The following is a 17,335-nucleotide window of genomic DNA, read 5'->3' as shown; positions in this document are numbered from 1 at the left end:
AAAGTGATAGGTGATCATTCACCTAATGTTAATACTTGTAACTTGATTAATCAGATACTCACTCATACACACACACATTCAGAGTGCACTTTTTGAACTTTCGGTTCATAGTGTAATCTAGTTTGCTTGTTAAAAAATTTTGTATGTATAATATTATCATGAACTATAGTTACATGAGGTAAGGTTAACGAAGAACCTGCTACCTAAGATAAAACGTTTAAGAAGTGTAATAAGAAAGGCGTGCGCTACTTATGGCATTCGTGTGTGGCGTCATTTATTGGTCCCACTGGCAGATTAGCGCTGATTGTGACAGTAATCAGCATTATGCTGAAGTGTGACCAATTTGTGACAAACACTCCAAATTGTAATTTGTTTTGTATATATGTTTTTTCTATTCAGGCATTATCTACACTACATATTCCACTGTTCAGGCATTATCTACAAATAAATTTAAATGTTTTATAAAAAAATGGCTCTGTCGTAAATCCTATTCCTCCACTGCTGAATATCTAAATGATCGGACACCCTGGGACTAGATTGTGATTATTTTATAGCGATAGAAATGACTGTACAATATTGTATATTTTTATTGAAAAGAGCGCAAAAAAAGAAGGCACTGCATTGTAATGGGCAGGGCGTATCAATTACCATGAGCTGAATGTCCTGCTCATCTCTTCCCTTATTTTCATAAAAAACAAAACTCTCATGTATCACCAGAGGAATCACAATAGCATTGCAGGCCCTATAAAGCGTCTAATAAACGAACATAATATGAATTTAAAAACCGAAAACACAACAACCGTTCGAGTGACGTATCGTTCGTAAAACTTGGTATGTCATGTTCAACTCTCAGGTTGTGGCTTCATCTACAGGATCTACTTAACAGTTGATAACCTGCTTAACTCCAATAATTGCTTAAGGTTCATAAATATTGGTAACAGATTTAATTTAATTAATCCCATAAGTGACATTCACTTTAAAAAAAGTGTGTGTGTACTTATGTATGCACGTAAGAATTTATACTTCTTTGGCCTTACAAAGCAAAAAGCCTTGAAATTATTTATTCCTCGTGCTATTCTACGTTGGTAGAAAGAACAATACTGTAAAAATCATGCAACACTAGCTTTGACAATTAATTATTAAATAATGAATACGGCTGTACGGGCTTGAACCCTTTGCCTATCCTAATAATCGACGAAGAAACCAAAAAAAAATTACGTATATTGCAAACATTAGAAAATTTTAGGAACCAACTTCACGCTGTTACTTTTGTGTTACAGTGATGCGCGCGCATCTTAAACTTTCACCCACATCATTTTTTCATAACGCGCCTAAAGAAGTATAACTTCAAAAATAATAAACCTAAAACAAATCGACCTGAACGCTCCGTGGTGTGAGTCAACGGATTACCGTACTGCGCCGTTAACACTTGTTAAGTTTAACGAAACTAATCGAAATAATAGTAATCCAAGGGTTTTTTTCCAGTGCTACCACCATCGGCGCCAACGATACACTCCAGCCAACATTACTACATGCCTGGCGACGTGTTGCGAGCCAACTGCTCTTCAGGACCTAGCAGACCTCCGGCCGAACTCACTTTCTACATCAATGACATACCTGTGAGTATGAAATTTCTCAAGCTTTCAAAACACAGTTTATTTATTAAGCACTTAAAGGAGTTTTTGGATCAGTTTTGATAAAAACGTAAGCTAATTCAGTACAGTTTTGAATACCTAAAAACCAATAATCTAAATGTATTATTTTCATTATTCGATAGTCTCGATAATAGTATATATATAAAAAAAATGTGTGGGTGTATATATGTACGCAAGAAAATATAGTTCTTTGGCCTAACGAAATAAAAATCATAAAAATGATTTATTCCTCGTGCTATTCTACGTTTTAGAAAGAACAATGTTGTAAAAATCGTGCAAAGATGACTTTGACAATTAATTATTAAATAATGAATACGGCTGTATGGGCTTGAACCCTTTGCCTGTCCTAATAATTCGGTCGAAGAAACCAAAAAAAAATAACAAATGACGCAAACGTCAGAAAATTTTAGAAACAAACTTCAACCTGTTACTTTTATGTTACAGTGATGCGCACGCATTTTAAAATTTCACTCTCACCATTTTTTCATATCGCGCCTAAAGAAGTATAACTTCAACAAGTGGCAAAGAAAATAAAAGAGCCCATTTTTAACATTTCAGTTTTTTTATTGTTAGTTTGTAGATTCACGATTTAGAGAATTTATAACACTACTAAAAATTTATGAAAGTTGGTTGAGTTCTTTGTAACTTACATAAAAAGAAATCTTTCGTTACGCAATAATAAACGTTACGCACTTATGCTATCTAGACTTCTGTGCGTAACTTCTGTTACATATATTCTATACATATAAATAAAATTGGAGTGTCTGTTTGTAATATTGAAATAACAATGTTTTACTACATGTAAGAAAAGGGGTGCACTTTGGGGTAAATATATATATATATATATTGGTTTTATGGTAAAAGTATTTATTTACTTAAGGTACTAAATTAATCTATGACACTTGTTGAATAACTATAATTAGTGGTACTATTTGTGAGTACGCGGATTTCTACAATTAATTGGTTAAAATGGTTACTCGGACCAGTCCTGTAATGGTTATAGACAAATGGTTAATGGTAACTAGGACCGGACCGATCAATGGTTGCTCGCGTACTGCATCTCTACTATGCATTGGTAATAAATAATAACTCGTATATACGGTACATACACCAAAATAACACATTTTAAAATTTTTGTCTGTCTGTCTGTCTGTTTGTTCAGGCTCTGAAATGGCTGGACCGATTTTGCCTGGACTTTTATTGGCAGGTAGCTGATGTAATAAGGAATAACTTAGGCTACATTTATTTTAGTAAAATAAATTCAAATTCAAATATTTTTATTCAAATTAGGATGTGACATCACTTATTGAAAGTCAAAAAAAACTACCACCCATTCCAAAATGAATGCCTCAGACCTGAGAAGAATGGGCGCAACAAACTCAGCGAACGTAGAAGTAATGTTATAATGTCCAAGAAACGGTCCAACTCTTAAAATAATGTATATGGCAAAACAACGTTTGCCGGGTCAGCTAGTAAATAATATAGGTCAATTGTCGCGACTTAAGAAGTTTAACTTCAATAAAAATTCATTATCATTGAACCTGAGCCGACGTGTAAAATTCTACTTGACGGTAACAGAGGCAAAATTATGTTGTAAGACATGACCGTAACTAACATAAAAATTTTTCAATTTTTTAAAAGTAAGCGAGCCCTGTAAAAAGTGGCAATTTAAAATCGTTTGAAAAGGGGTGCACTTAGGGGTAGATATCTATATTGGTTTTATGGTAAAAGTATTTATTTACTTAAGATACTAAATTAATCTATGACACTTGGTAAATAACTATAATTAATGGTTCTATTTGTGAGTACGCGGATTTCTACTATTAATTGGTTAAAATGGTTACTCGGACCAGTCCTGTAATGGTTATAGACAAATGGTTAATGGTAACTAGGACCGGACCGATCAATGGTTACACGCGTACTGCCCTACTAAAGGCAACACATGGTTATAAGTAATTAATATTATCTACTAAGCAATATTTGTAATATAATGCTGCTCGATGGATTTACTGTGATTTACCTATCATCTATCTAAATCTATTCAAAGAGTTAATATGTTTCAATCAATCTGAACAGTTTTGGTGAATACAAAAAGTAATCGAAAACGCTAAGCTAAATTGCAGCACATAACATTTAGCTGTAACCAAAAGTAATCTGCGAGCGACCCTCATATTGTCCTAAAAGTTACAAACATATAGCAAACACAGTTATAAAGTCGCATTTGTCATTCTGACATACTATAATATGTTATGACTGCGATATTAATGTCGTCATGTTAAACGTTACAGGAAAATTTTCATCTCGGTAGACACGACGCATTATACTTATTCAAACTGTCATGAACTTATTTTTTAATGTTTTAAATCCACAAACTTAATCGGTGTAAGGCCGTTACTGTAATGGTATATTTACTTAAGCGGAAGTGGAATGCTCTGGAATCCAAGAATTCACTTAAAAGTATTTAAGTATTGTTACTGTGGTAACAGTTGAGCGCTTTTTGACGTTAGTTTTAAATTGTAACTACTCTTGAAGGTGCAACAATGGCTGAATGCTGGAGCTCTCAGAAATTTCTAAGTGATAATTGTTGAGCGTTTTAAGACGATTGTCTCTAACCACTTAGCTTGCGCCATTGTTCCATGATATAATGTCGCTTTGTACAACTTACTCGATACTTTTACTTGTCAAATCTAGGTCAAAGGTAGGTTGGAATCAAATTTATCAATTGTATTGCGCGTATATTTGCGCGTCAAAAAAAGTGGTTTTGTCGAAACTGAAATTGATTTTTTAACGTTGCCCTTGAACATTTTCAAAAATACGGAAAGTTGACTTTACCCCGTTTTTTGAAAATCGAGTTTTCATTAGATCTTGACGTTTGTCCGAAGGCTTCCTTGACGAAGGTCCTAGGTAGCTCTCCTCACTATTCCCGCGATGGTGACCTCGCGTATGTATGTGTATGTTTGCGTGTGTATGTATGTGTTTGTGTGTGTGTGTATGTATATGGATGTATGAAAGCCTCTCATAACTTTTGAACGGTCCGACCGATTACATCGCGCCATTGGCGCCATTCGAAAGGGCTTGAATCAACAGTTCAGACCGATTCGGACTGGTAGATTTTTAGACATCTCAAAACAAAAAAAAATATTGAGGTAGGCGATACTTTGCGGAAATCCATAATTATACAAATGATTTAAGTTTTCTTTAGTGTTAATTCCACCAATATTTGTTTTCGTCAGTCTCGTGCCAGATTTTCACACACGTCCTGAGGATGCCTCGTGTAGAGGCGAAACACGTGCCGAATTGTTTAAAAACAAATATTGGCGGAATTAACACTAAAGAAAACTTAAATCATTTGTACATCTCAAAACAACTAGAACAAAAAAATTGGAAGGTGCTTGTTTTATCTAATATATTTCTCAATGAAACAACATTTAATTAATTATATCGCAAGTATAGTCTAGGAACTATCACGATCTTATTGACTTTATTATTGTGTCTTTGATATAAGCTATAAATAATTGCCCATTTGCAGACAATGGCTGGATGAATCTTTTGTACTCAACATAATGATAATAACTTAGGAAAAACCTCTCAAACGATATAGAGTTTATAATATAAGGGAGTCATTATTAGGGGTTTATAAATAAAAGGAAAATAATTTACAATGGCATTATGATCTAAAGGAGACCTGCCATTTAAATATAAGCGTCTTAAAGTTGTCATATGAGATTATTTAGAATCCAGATTCTATATAATCCTACAATAATTCAAAATTCAGTCCTTATAGTTTCTAGAGAAACTATATTTCAATATATAGTTAATCTTGAATTCCAAAACTATATAAATTCCAATATTCTTACTTGTGACATTCATTTTAATAAAAATTTACGAATCTGTCTTCTTCTATTGACCTAAGTCAGAATGAGAAAAAACACTCCTTAGCGGCTGTTTAAAGTTAGCGGACCATTATGAATAAGGGGGTAAATGTTTACTTAAGTTTTTAAATTACGTTTTAATATAGAATTACTGGTTACGTGTTTGTTAATAGATTTAATTTTGTATAGCTTATTGGTATATCTATTGAAGATATATAAAACAATAGAATCAGCGCGATATTCCATAAACAGCTAATTTCACAAAAAGTCCCTGTACATTTACAAATTAAGCCTAATCAAATATTCTGTTTGCAGCAGCGAATATTGTTTTGTACGGAAAAGGTATTTGTTAGTTATTCACGTATTACAAAATTCAACAAATTTGAGTTCGGCGCGTTTCGTAAATTGCAAAAGGGATTCCTGAAAGTAAGCAAAACATCTATAGCGCTCAATTTAAATTGATAATGCCTTTTATGCAAAACTAATATAATAACTCAGATTCTGAGGGAATAAGGTATGAGTTTTATAAGCAGATTTTATCCTCAGACTAACTACGTAATGGGAGCTAGAGGAAGGGAGGCTTTTATTGAAATCTCCAGAGTTGAATTTATATTTTTTTTGCTGTTCAATACAGCAAAATTGTTGGAATTTAAACGAGAAAATTTATAGACATACCTATCTTTAAGATGGGATGAAAGATTATTTTGATTGTAATCTAAAATTTTTTTTTATGGTATAGGAGGACAAACGAGCGTACGGGTCACCTGGTGTTAAGTGATCACCGCCGCCCACATTCTCTTGCAACACCAGAGGAATCACAAAGCGTTACCGGCCTTTAAGGAAGGTGCCGCTTTTTTTGAAGGTACCCATGTCGTATCGACCCGGAAACACCGCACAAGGAAGCTCATTCCACAGCTTCGTAGTATGAGGAAGAAAGCTCCTTGAAAACCGCACCGTGGAGGACCGCCACACATCATTCTTGTGGCGTGTCGTGCGAAGGTGGAATATTTTAACATATAAATATTTTAACCGTTTTGTGTCGTAAAGCGAAAGAATTAAGGTTGTCTTTTGGACTTTGGACTATAATAAATATTATTATGATAAGTGCACTCAAATAAAATTCAAGAAATTACTGTTTTTTTATATATTTTTTGAGACTTTGTTTATAGTTATGATACTAATTAATTAATGCTATCATATTTTTTTTGTATACATAAGTTCGTTCTAAAGCAATTTAAATTCGACTAGTTTAATCAGTCTTCCACACACACACATACTCACGCCTTGTTCGCGTCTGGGTAGGCAGAGACAATAGAATGCCACTTGCTTCTATCCTTACAAACCTTACGCGCATTCTCTACATTCATTGCTCTTTTCATACATGCTCACCGGTTGCGGGTGCTTCGGACCTTTCCTTTTCTCAAAACGTCCCTAATTTGGTTGACGAATGTTCTACGAGGTCTCCCGCGACCGACTTGCCCACACACTTTCGAACATATCATTGTATGTGTGCCATATTATTTTAAATATAGCGATGTTTCTGCTTAGGATAAAAGGCTAAGGTTATACAAATATTGTATTTTTATAACAAAAAATTATAACCAAAGGAGGTCCAGGGATGAATCCTGACTGGAATTAAAGGGAGGTGATGCGTTTAACTCAATTAAATCCCCTTTTACATTAGAAAAGACATATATTAGCAGGGTTGGCAACCGTACTCCCTGGTCATCTGATGTTAAATAATCACGACCGCCCACATTTTCCTGTACCACTAGAGGATCATAGGAGCTTTTCCGGCATTTTAGAAAAGTGGACGTGTTTTTTTTTATTTTTTTTACTTATGCCATTTTTTATTTGAGGGCACACACGCAAGGCCTCTAAGATAATAATGACCCAGAGCTCAAGTGTTTACAGCTACAAGTGTGACGATTTAAAATGTACTTTTAGAAAAAATAAATATTTAACATTTATTATATTTTATTTTTATGAAAAAAAGGGACGTCTCGTCCATTTCTTTGTTTACAGTTTTAATTACTTTTGTATACAAAAATAAATGCCAACTGCATTAAATACCTTTGACATGGATTCTCTATGATGCTTATAGTCTACGTCATCCTGCATTCCATTTGTTCATTGTTCACTATCCTACGTAATATGATTAATTAAAAAAAATTACAGCTTACAGTTAATATTCAGAATTACGTTACAGAATTTTACCTTATGTCCTTATAAGGCTTTCGTATGTTTATTACTGTTTCCAAATTTATCTTTCTGGAAATTTTATATATTTTTTATAAGTAGAATAAGGGACGAGACGAGGTGGACGTTCAGCTGATGGTAACTGATACGCACTGCCCATTACAAAGCACTGCCGCTCAGTATTCTGGAAAAGCCCAAAATTCTGAGCGGTACTACAATTGCGCTCGTCACCTTGAGACATAAGATGTTAAGTCTCATTTGCCCAGTAATTTCAATAGCCCCTAAGACCGAAACACAGTAAAGTTTACACATTAGTGCTTCACGGCAGAAATAGGTGGCGTTGTGGAGCCCATAATCTAGCCGGGTTCCTGTGCAAAGGAGCATCCCACTGGTATATTACATACTATATTATAGTACCTAGTACACTTTTTATTACTTTGTACCCTGAATTTGGCCTGTCTGAAATGTGACATGATTACGTCTTGCAGAAAAAGGTGACAACCCTATTTATAAAGCAATAGTAGAAACAAAACTATAATAGAATTTCCGTCGCTTACTTCTAAATTAATTGTTATCTTTATATTAAGCTTAATGGCTATGGAACTAATCCGGGATTAATATCAGCCACACATTGTAATTAACTATCAATGTGCGAAGATTACACCGATAATAATTAAAGTATATATGTACGTATAGATACAGCTTATGTGCCATGTCCACTGATCGTTAAACATCATGTATTGAGCGTTATAATTAATAATATCGCACAAGTAATTGACATATTACCTAAAGTAAGTTAGCTGTTGTCTTAATTAATGCATTTACTGCCTTAACATTAATGTTCTAATCATAAACTTATGATAATAGCGTAATAGACAACCATCTCCTTATAACGACGAGACGTAATTTAAAATGTTCGTACACAAATAAAATTTGAAAACAAAATTTTATGAACGATGCGGGACTCGAACCTACGACCTCTGGCGTTCCGGGCCATTGCTCTGCCAACTGAGCTAACCGTTCGAGTGACGAATCCTCATAAAATCTTGCATGCTTTGTTCAACTCTCAGGTTGTGGTTACATCTACAGGACAACCCCTATAGCCCAGTGGATAATGACCCTGCCTACTGAGCTAGAGGTCCCGGGTTCGAATCCCGGTAGGTGCAATCATTTACATGATGAATATGAATGTTCCTTTCCGAGTCATGGATGTTTATATGTAAATACATAAATATGTATGTTTAAGTAAGTATATTGTATAAAATATATTGTTGTCTTGCACCCATAGTACAGGCTATCGGCCGTTCCCAATATTCAGTCTATCTCCGGTTGTGGCCTACTTAAGATAAAAAATCGTAACTATCGTTGACTTTTCTGTCCCAATAAACTTATCAACGGTAACTGATCTTAACCGTATACGCTGTCTGTCAATGGGACGACGTATAGCTTACTAGGGATGAGAGTTTGTATGGAAATTGCAACAGTGAACTAGCGATAAGAATGACTTATCGGGTATATTGGGACAGCTACTGGTTAATGACAGCTAATTACTGACAGTAGAAGGTAGTAATTTATCTCTATCTGTAGATAGTATATTGGGATCGACCATGTGCCTAGTTTGGGGAAAGATATCTTGTGTAAGAGTGTGTCAATATTATTATTATTATTATCTGCTTTACAGTTGAAAACCTGCTCAACCCCAATGTTTGCAAATTAGGAAATTGACTTAAGATGTCTTGTAAAATGTTCATGTGTGCTAGTTTTACAGATGTGTTAGTGAGTTAGTGGAGTGTGTAGTGGAGTTTTGCTATGATATATAACAACACAATCTAATACAGAACATGACACCAATATATATTTTAATTAATATCTGTTTAAACACAGAACAATAACGATAAAAACACTTAAATTAAAATGCAATCCAATTTGACAGGTGACTAATGGACACTAACGGCCGTTCCCAATATACTATCTACAGATAGAGATAAATTACTACCTTCTATTGTCAGTAATTAGCTGTCAATAATCTGAAGCTGTCCCAATATACCCGATAAGTCATTCTTATCGCCTTATATTGAGACGCGTGAATTGCAATTTTGCATACAAAACTTTATATCGCTGGTAAGGTATACGTCGTCCCATTGGCAGACAGCGTGCACGGATAAGGTGAGTTGCTGTCGATAAGTTTATTGGGACAGAAAAGTCAACGATAGTTACGATTTTTATCTCAAGTAGGCTACAACTGGAGATAGACTGAATATTGGGAATGGCCGTAAATGGTTTCAAAACGGTTTGATCTATTCCATCTAGGTTTCTATGTAAGGATAGTTATCTCAAATTCACATAGGGTTCGTCTGTTACGGTAGTATACCAACAAGAAAGTGGAATAAAAAGGTGAAAAATAATGTCAAAAGGGTTATCAATGCGTGTATAAACTGTGTGTATCAATCGATAATAAGTTTATATTAGGCATTTAACATCTATAAGATATTTAAATGTGCTTTTTGTTGTGTAAGAAGAAAAAACAAAGTGCGAGGCTCCTTTGCACAGCAAGCCATCTAGATTAAGGGTACCTATTTCTGCCGTGAAGCATTAATTCAGTTTCAGTCTGAAGGGTGCCGTAGCTATTGAAATTACTGGGCAAATAAGACTTAACATCTTATGTCTCAAGGTGACAAGCGCAATTGTAGTGCCGCTCAGAATTTTTGGGTTTTTCAAGAATCCTGAGCGGCACTGCATTGTAATGGGTAGGGTGTATCAATTACCATCAGCTGAACGTCCTGCTCGTCTCGACCCATGTTTTTTATAAAAAAATCTATTGCACAAAGTGGCTGTGCGAGGCAAGATTTTTCTTGCAAACTGCGGGACTGTGGAATGCGGGTGATAATCTAGCATTTAGACGTAATGACGTAACTTCAAATAACTTACCTTCCATTATAAATAACTTCCCATTGGGTTTTTAGTTAAAAAATAACGTTATTTAAACCATTGTTTGTTGATACCCCTAACTCTTCTTGATAATTTTTAGATACATTTTTATGGCACCTAATGCTAAGCAGCAATATCAACAGAACAGCAGTGACACGATCTGTGTAGTCACATGGCAACGTACAAGTACATCGCGATAATAAACCAATCAATAAATAAAATTTGAAAACAAAATTTTGTGAACAATGCGGGACTCGAACCCATTACCTCTCTCGTTCCGTGCGAGTACTCTTCAAACTGAGCTAACTGTTCGAGAGACGTATCATCATTAAATCTACAACCTCAGAGTTGAACAAAGCATGCAAGACTTATCCTAGTTATCACTTTAAAATCATAACAAACCAATCAAGTCAGACTGTGCCCTTAGACTGATAAATAGACAGTCATCTGACACACATGAGACTTTGTCTATATATATATAAAAATGAATTGCTGTTCGTTAGTCTCGCTAAAACTCGAGAACGGCTGGATCGATTTGGCTAATTTTGGTCTTGAATTATTCTTGGGACACCAGAGAAGGTTTAAAAGGTGAAAGTGTTCGGAATTAAATAGAAACAACAATTTTGATAGTTTTTCCTTTGATGTGTCCCCCGTCGTCCGATATTTGTTTTGTGTGGACATATTTTCTATGAGAGAGTTTATTGACTCACGGTTTGACAGTTCTGCTGTAAAACAATTTCATTACAACAACAGGGAGCATATTTTACGAAATAATTCTTGATGTTATGAAATATTATTGACAAATTCATAAAAAACAGTATTTTATTTATTATATACAGAACAACGTCTGTCGGGTCAACAAGTATATATATAAAAATGAATTGCTGTTCGTTAGTCTCGCTAAAACTCGAGAACGGCTGGATCGATTTGGCTAATTTTGGTCTTGAGTTTTTCCAGGAAGTGCAGAGAAGGTTCAAAAGGTGAATAAAAATGAAAATGCTCGGAATTAAATAAAAACAACAATTTTGTTTTTCCTTTGATGTGTCCCCCGTCGTTCAGAAATCAAATTGAAAGAATAGACAAACTTAATTTTATATACCGAACAACGTCTGTCGGGTTAGCTAGTTTATTATATATATATATATATATATATATATATATATATATATATACCACATTTTTGTGACAGAAAATGGTTGCAGTATCGCTCTGAATGAAATTATAAGCTGCTTCTCAAAAAGGATATTAGAGAAACTTATATAACCTCTATTGTATTTTTTCTAGGTTACTCCTGGCCTCCACAACGCACAGCCTGCACCCGAGGGTCTCTTTTTCTCAGAACTCTTCGTCCAAGTCCACCTCTGGCCAGCTCACTATGAAAGAGGAGCTCCCATACTTCGCTGTGAGGCAAAAGTTGGGGATCTGTACAGAGATAATGCTGCAGTAGCTTTGTACTCGGCGAACAGTGACCCTAAGATTGAAAGAGGTAAATATTAAATCCTTGAGGCAATGAATAATTGACTCTTTCAATGCCTTTACTGGACATAATATACTCAAATTCAAATATTTTTATTCAAAATAGGATGCGACATCACTTATTGAAAGTCAAAAAGTACCATCCATTCCAAAAGAATGCCTCAGACTTGAGAAGAACGAGCGCAACAATATCAGCGGGCTTTTCTTTCGTCGAAAAAATATGTTTACAAAGTAATATTGTACAATGAAACTTATTATTTAATAGCCTGAGGGCGGTCGCTCAATTCCCAAGCTGTGGTATCGTTAAGAAAGTCATTTATGCTATAGTAACCTTTACCACACAAACGTTTCGAACAATTATTTTAAATAACATAATAATTTTGTTTTGAACATTTTCTGGGATCTTGTTGTAAAAGCATATACATCGCCCCACAAAAGACTTACTAACTAGACTTAACCGAGCAGTCGGCATTATAAGCTTATGTCTGTTCGTGGTGTTAACATTATTGTTACGACAGTTTCTACCATAATCACTTATGTGCCTATGAACATACATTACATTATCAAGAATATACTGAGAAGCAACAGTCAAGATGTTAATTTCTGTGAATATTGCTCTCAATTATTCTTTAGTTATAAATAACGCGGATATCCCTATTCTGCAGTACTACTTAACCAATAACCATAAAATAACAGTTTATCGAAAATAAACAGCTTTACAATAATTAGTTTAGTATTTTTCTTATATTCTTGCACATAATTATGTGTAATCAGAAGCAAGGTATATACAATTTAATACATTTAAATTTAAATTCGACGGTCTTCTATAAAACCGTTCAAACCTTTTTTTATTCCCTCATGATTTCCGAAACTACCTTTTATTTTCACTTATGACATTCATCGTGCAAAATTTCAAAGTTATAAACCAAGTGGCTTAGGCTTTGCGTTCATGAATAATTCAAGCAGGAAGACTAATTATTCATTATATTGTATGAAATAAGCAGCCAGTATGAAAAACAATTGAATTATGAACACTTTAGTAATGCACATAAATAAATTTGATCTTTTAAAATCAATTATTAATCTATATATTATTACCTAGTCTAGATCAAGTTGGTATTAAACTATTTTAAAATATCTGTACTTCCAAAACAAGGCTGTAGTTGTTTTCCTATATCAGTACAATTTTCTCAGTAACTTGTGGAGGCTTCACATTAAATACTGGTCTAATCAATATTGTAAATTTACCTAGATGATACTTCATGATCTTAAATCCATTATTTGTTTTTATATTAAAAGTTTCTTAAAGTGAACCAAACGTATTCTCAGCAGCTGCGTCATTTTGCATCATAGATTGATTCTCATTCTCTATCTCTTCTTAGATCATTTAATACGTCTATGTAGACTATGACAGCTGTGAAAACATCGAAAAAAATTGAGTTTAGAACTAACCTCCATTTTGAACAACGCGCTCACACTAACACTAACAATGTGTCATACAAATCGCGAGTGTAAGACGTAGCTTGTCACGCACACTAATCTAATATTACTGGCCTGTTTTTATCAGTTGTCTAACAACAAGAGACTATCGACCATGTACATGATTGATCAAAATTTCTCTCATTAATATTCTTCTATTTAACGATTTCGATTAAATTGAATAAAAAAATAATTAAAACCTGTGGGAGCCTTCTTTGCACAGGATGCCGGCTTGATTATGGGTACCACAACGGCGCCTATTTCTGCCGTGAAGCAGTAATATGTAAGCATTACTGTAATTCGGTCTGAAGGGCGCCGTAGCTAGTGAAATTACTGGGCGAATGAGACTTAACATCTTATGTCTCCAGGTGACGAGCGCAGTTGTAGTGCCATTCAGAATTTTTGGGGTTTTTCAAGAATCCTGAGCGGCACTGCATTGCAATGGGCAGGCCATATCAATTACCATCAGCTGAACGTCCTGCTCGTCTTTTAACTTATTTTCATATAAAAAAAACCAAATTCTTGTTAATTTCTCAGCTCTGAACCAACCATGAAAATTCTATAAAATAGTATATTGTAAATTCTACCAAATGAAAATGTAATTCTTGTCGTTTGTAGTAGTGTTATAATTTATACTACTGCATAATTGCACGAATTCCAGAACATAAGATATGTAATGTTACAAAGGCGTACAAAGGAGCAAAGTAAAATATATGAAGCCAACAACGGTACACTGTTGATTCAGAGGAAATTGTCTTTGCAAATGAACCCTCGACTTGTAATTTAACAAAACAATAATCCCTTTGATACATATTATAATATAGTTTAGCCGCAGACTTACTACTGATGAAATACTAATTAAGGTTATTGTCTGAATGACTTAAGATCTTTGACCTAATTTATATGGAAACTAGCTGATGCCCCCGACTTCGTCCGCGTAGATAAAGGATTTTTAAAAGTAATAAGCAAGTTTGGAATTGTTGATTATCTCATCCAGTTCTGGTTCCCGTTTTCGCTCCCATTATATAACATATATTAATCTACGAGTGGGAGGCGCCTTTGTACCGGATGCTGGCTAGATTATGGGTACCACAACGGCGCCAATTTCTGACGTGGAGCAATAATGTGTAAGCATTACTGTGTTTTGATTTGAAGGGCGCCGTAGCTAATGAAATTACTGGGCAAATGAGACTTGAAATCTTATGTCCCAAGGTGAGGAGCGCAGTTGCAGTGCCGCTCAGTGTTTTTGAATCATCTTGAGCAGCTCTGCATTGTAATGGGCAGGGCGTATCAATTACCACCAGCTTAACGCCCTCCTCGTCTTGTCCCTTATTCTAAATATTAAAAAAAAACTTATTTTGGGAAAGATTGTTATTATAGCAAACTAAACCTAATATTGGTATGGTTATAGCAACGACGTGAATTTCAGTTTTTGACAAATCACGCGGGAACTATGCTTTCTTCCGGGATAAAATGTAGCCTTTGTCCTTTGCCAAGCTCTAGGCTCTCGCTGTTTCAAATTTCATCAAAATCGGTTCAGAAGCTCCGGCGTCAAAGCGTTAAAAAGAAACTTACATTCACAATTATAATATTAGCAGGGATAATATTTTTTTTATAAATCTCATTGTATGACAAGTCTAATTAACACTAGAAGTGTGGAATGGGTAATTTTTCACCTGTTATCTATGAAGGTGTTGTTGGGCTTGAGTAAAGACAATGCTTGCTTACGATATAATTGGATATACGATTATTTTGAAAATTACCAGTGGGAGGATCCTTTTAACCGGATGCCGGCTAGATTATCTGTACCACAATGTCGCCTATTTCTGCCATGAAGCAGTAATGTGTGATGTGTGTCGGTCTGAAGGGCGCCGCAGCTAATTAAATTACTGAGACTTGACAACTTATGTCTCAAGGTGACGAGTGCAGTTGTAGTGCTGCTCAGATTTTTTTTTGGTTTTTCAAGAATCCTGAGCGGCTCTACATTGTAATGGGAAGGGCGTATCAATAACCATCAACTGAACGTCCTGCTCGTGTCCTTTCATAAAAAATATCTCCTTTTGTTTCTTGTACAGGAGTGGATAGTGGTGACGCAAAACAAACCGGGTTTTTGTAACGTAAAATTTTTATATGATCCATAAAACTCATGTCGCGATTGTGTGCGATGTGATGATATTATTTATAGGTATAAATAAAACACATAATTTTAATAGTTTGTTCATATTTTGATATTCTACAGCATAATACAGAAACCAGAACAAATTTTTAAGTTGTTAAATACAATAAATTCATCAATTATATAAGCCTATTTATATTTCTTTTCAACCGTTTATTTACAAGCATTTCAATTTGCACGCGATTTGTAAGCGACACAAGAAGATATTATTATCAAACTTTATCCAATAACGAGTATATTAACCTACCGTAGGTATGTACATATATTACGATAAGATAGATATAGGAGGTTGCAAGATAAAGCTTTATTGTCTGTCAAAAAACCAAGTTTTTTTATGAAAATAAGGCATGAGACGAGTAGGACGTTCAGCTGATGGTAATTGATACGTTCTGCAGTGCCACTTAGGATTCTTGAAAAACCCAAAAATTCTGAGTGCCACTACAGCTGCGACTACACTTTGAGACATAAGATGTTAAGTCTCATTGGCCCAGTAATTTCGATAGCTACGGTGCACTTCAGACAGAAACACAGTAATGATCACACATTACTGCTTCACGGCAGAAATAGGCGCCGTTGTGGTACCCATAATCTAGCCGGCATCCTGTGCAAAGGAGCCTCCCATTGGTAAAAACAAGTATTTATTGCTGTCCAATCTCGCAAATTCTAAAAAGTATTAGCTGACAAAGGTCTACATAAAATTCGCAATTATTTACAGAATATTTGCGAGCCATCTGATTCATAACATCTACTCGTACTGCATACTTTTGGCTATTGTCAAATGACACTTTGTCCATTTTTTGATATATTGATATCAAATTAAATATCTCGTATACTGCTAAAGGGTGGAATATTTTTGGGCTTTCCAATATTATCAACGCGGTATCGCCTTTTTCAGTACTGAGGAACTGTACAATTTATCTGTTAGTCCGCTGATACAGGCGGGTCTTTCCCCATTTATTTGATTGTAGATATTCAGCAAGCAACAAAGACAAAAAATTATAAGACTATTTTGTATACAAGATATTTATTCCATTCTAAAGATATAGTTGCAGCCATTTATGTTTATATGGTATATTTCTATGTGGCAACGCAAGACAAATTTTTGTGCTACAGAAGAGGGCTATTCGCGCTATTTCTAACATAGGTCATAAATAATTCATTGAGAGTTAAATTTTAAGAAATTAATATCTTGACTGATACTTCTCAATATATTCTTGATAATGTTATGTATGTACATAGGCACATAAGTGAATTTGCTAGAAACTGTCATAACCATAATGTTAACACCAAGACCAGATTTACACTTATAATGCCTACTATTCGGCTAAGTCGAGTTAGTGAGTCTTTTGTGGGGAAAATGTTTAAAACAAACTTTTTACGAAATTCTTAAGAGTTGTTAAGAAACTTTTGAATGGTAAAGGATAACGTAATGATACCACAGATTGGGAATGGAGCGACCACACTCAGGCTACTTAATAATACGTTCAATTGTACGAAGTTACTTTGTAACCATATCTTTTTAAGAAAAAAAAGAAGCCCGCTGATTTTGT

General features: G+C 34.7%; 1 protein-coding gene across 1 annotated transcript in view; it reads left to right on the top strand.

Annotated features, from left to right (window-relative positions):
* LOC126976015 (uncharacterized) overlaps positions 1-17,335 on the top strand; it is a 132,376-nt gene that overhangs the window by 113,245 nt on the left and 1,796 nt on the right. The window contains exons 6-7 of the mRNA XM_050824157.1: positions 1,486-1,619; positions 11,939-12,140. Of these exons, the coding sequence (XP_050680114.1) occupies positions 1,486-1,619; positions 11,939-12,140 (336 nt within the window). The remainder of the gene's footprint in view (positions 1-1,485; positions 1,620-11,938; positions 12,141-17,335) is intronic.

Source organism: Leptidea sinapis, chromosome 39 (assembly GCF_905404315.1).
Source record: "Leptidea sinapis chromosome 39, ilLepSina1.1, whole genome shotgun sequence".
NCBI lineage: Eukaryota > Metazoa > Arthropoda > Insecta > Lepidoptera > Pieridae > Leptidea > Leptidea sinapis.
The sequence above is the reverse complement of the archived record's forward strand: the minus strand, read 5'-3'. Positions and strand labels throughout refer to the sequence as shown.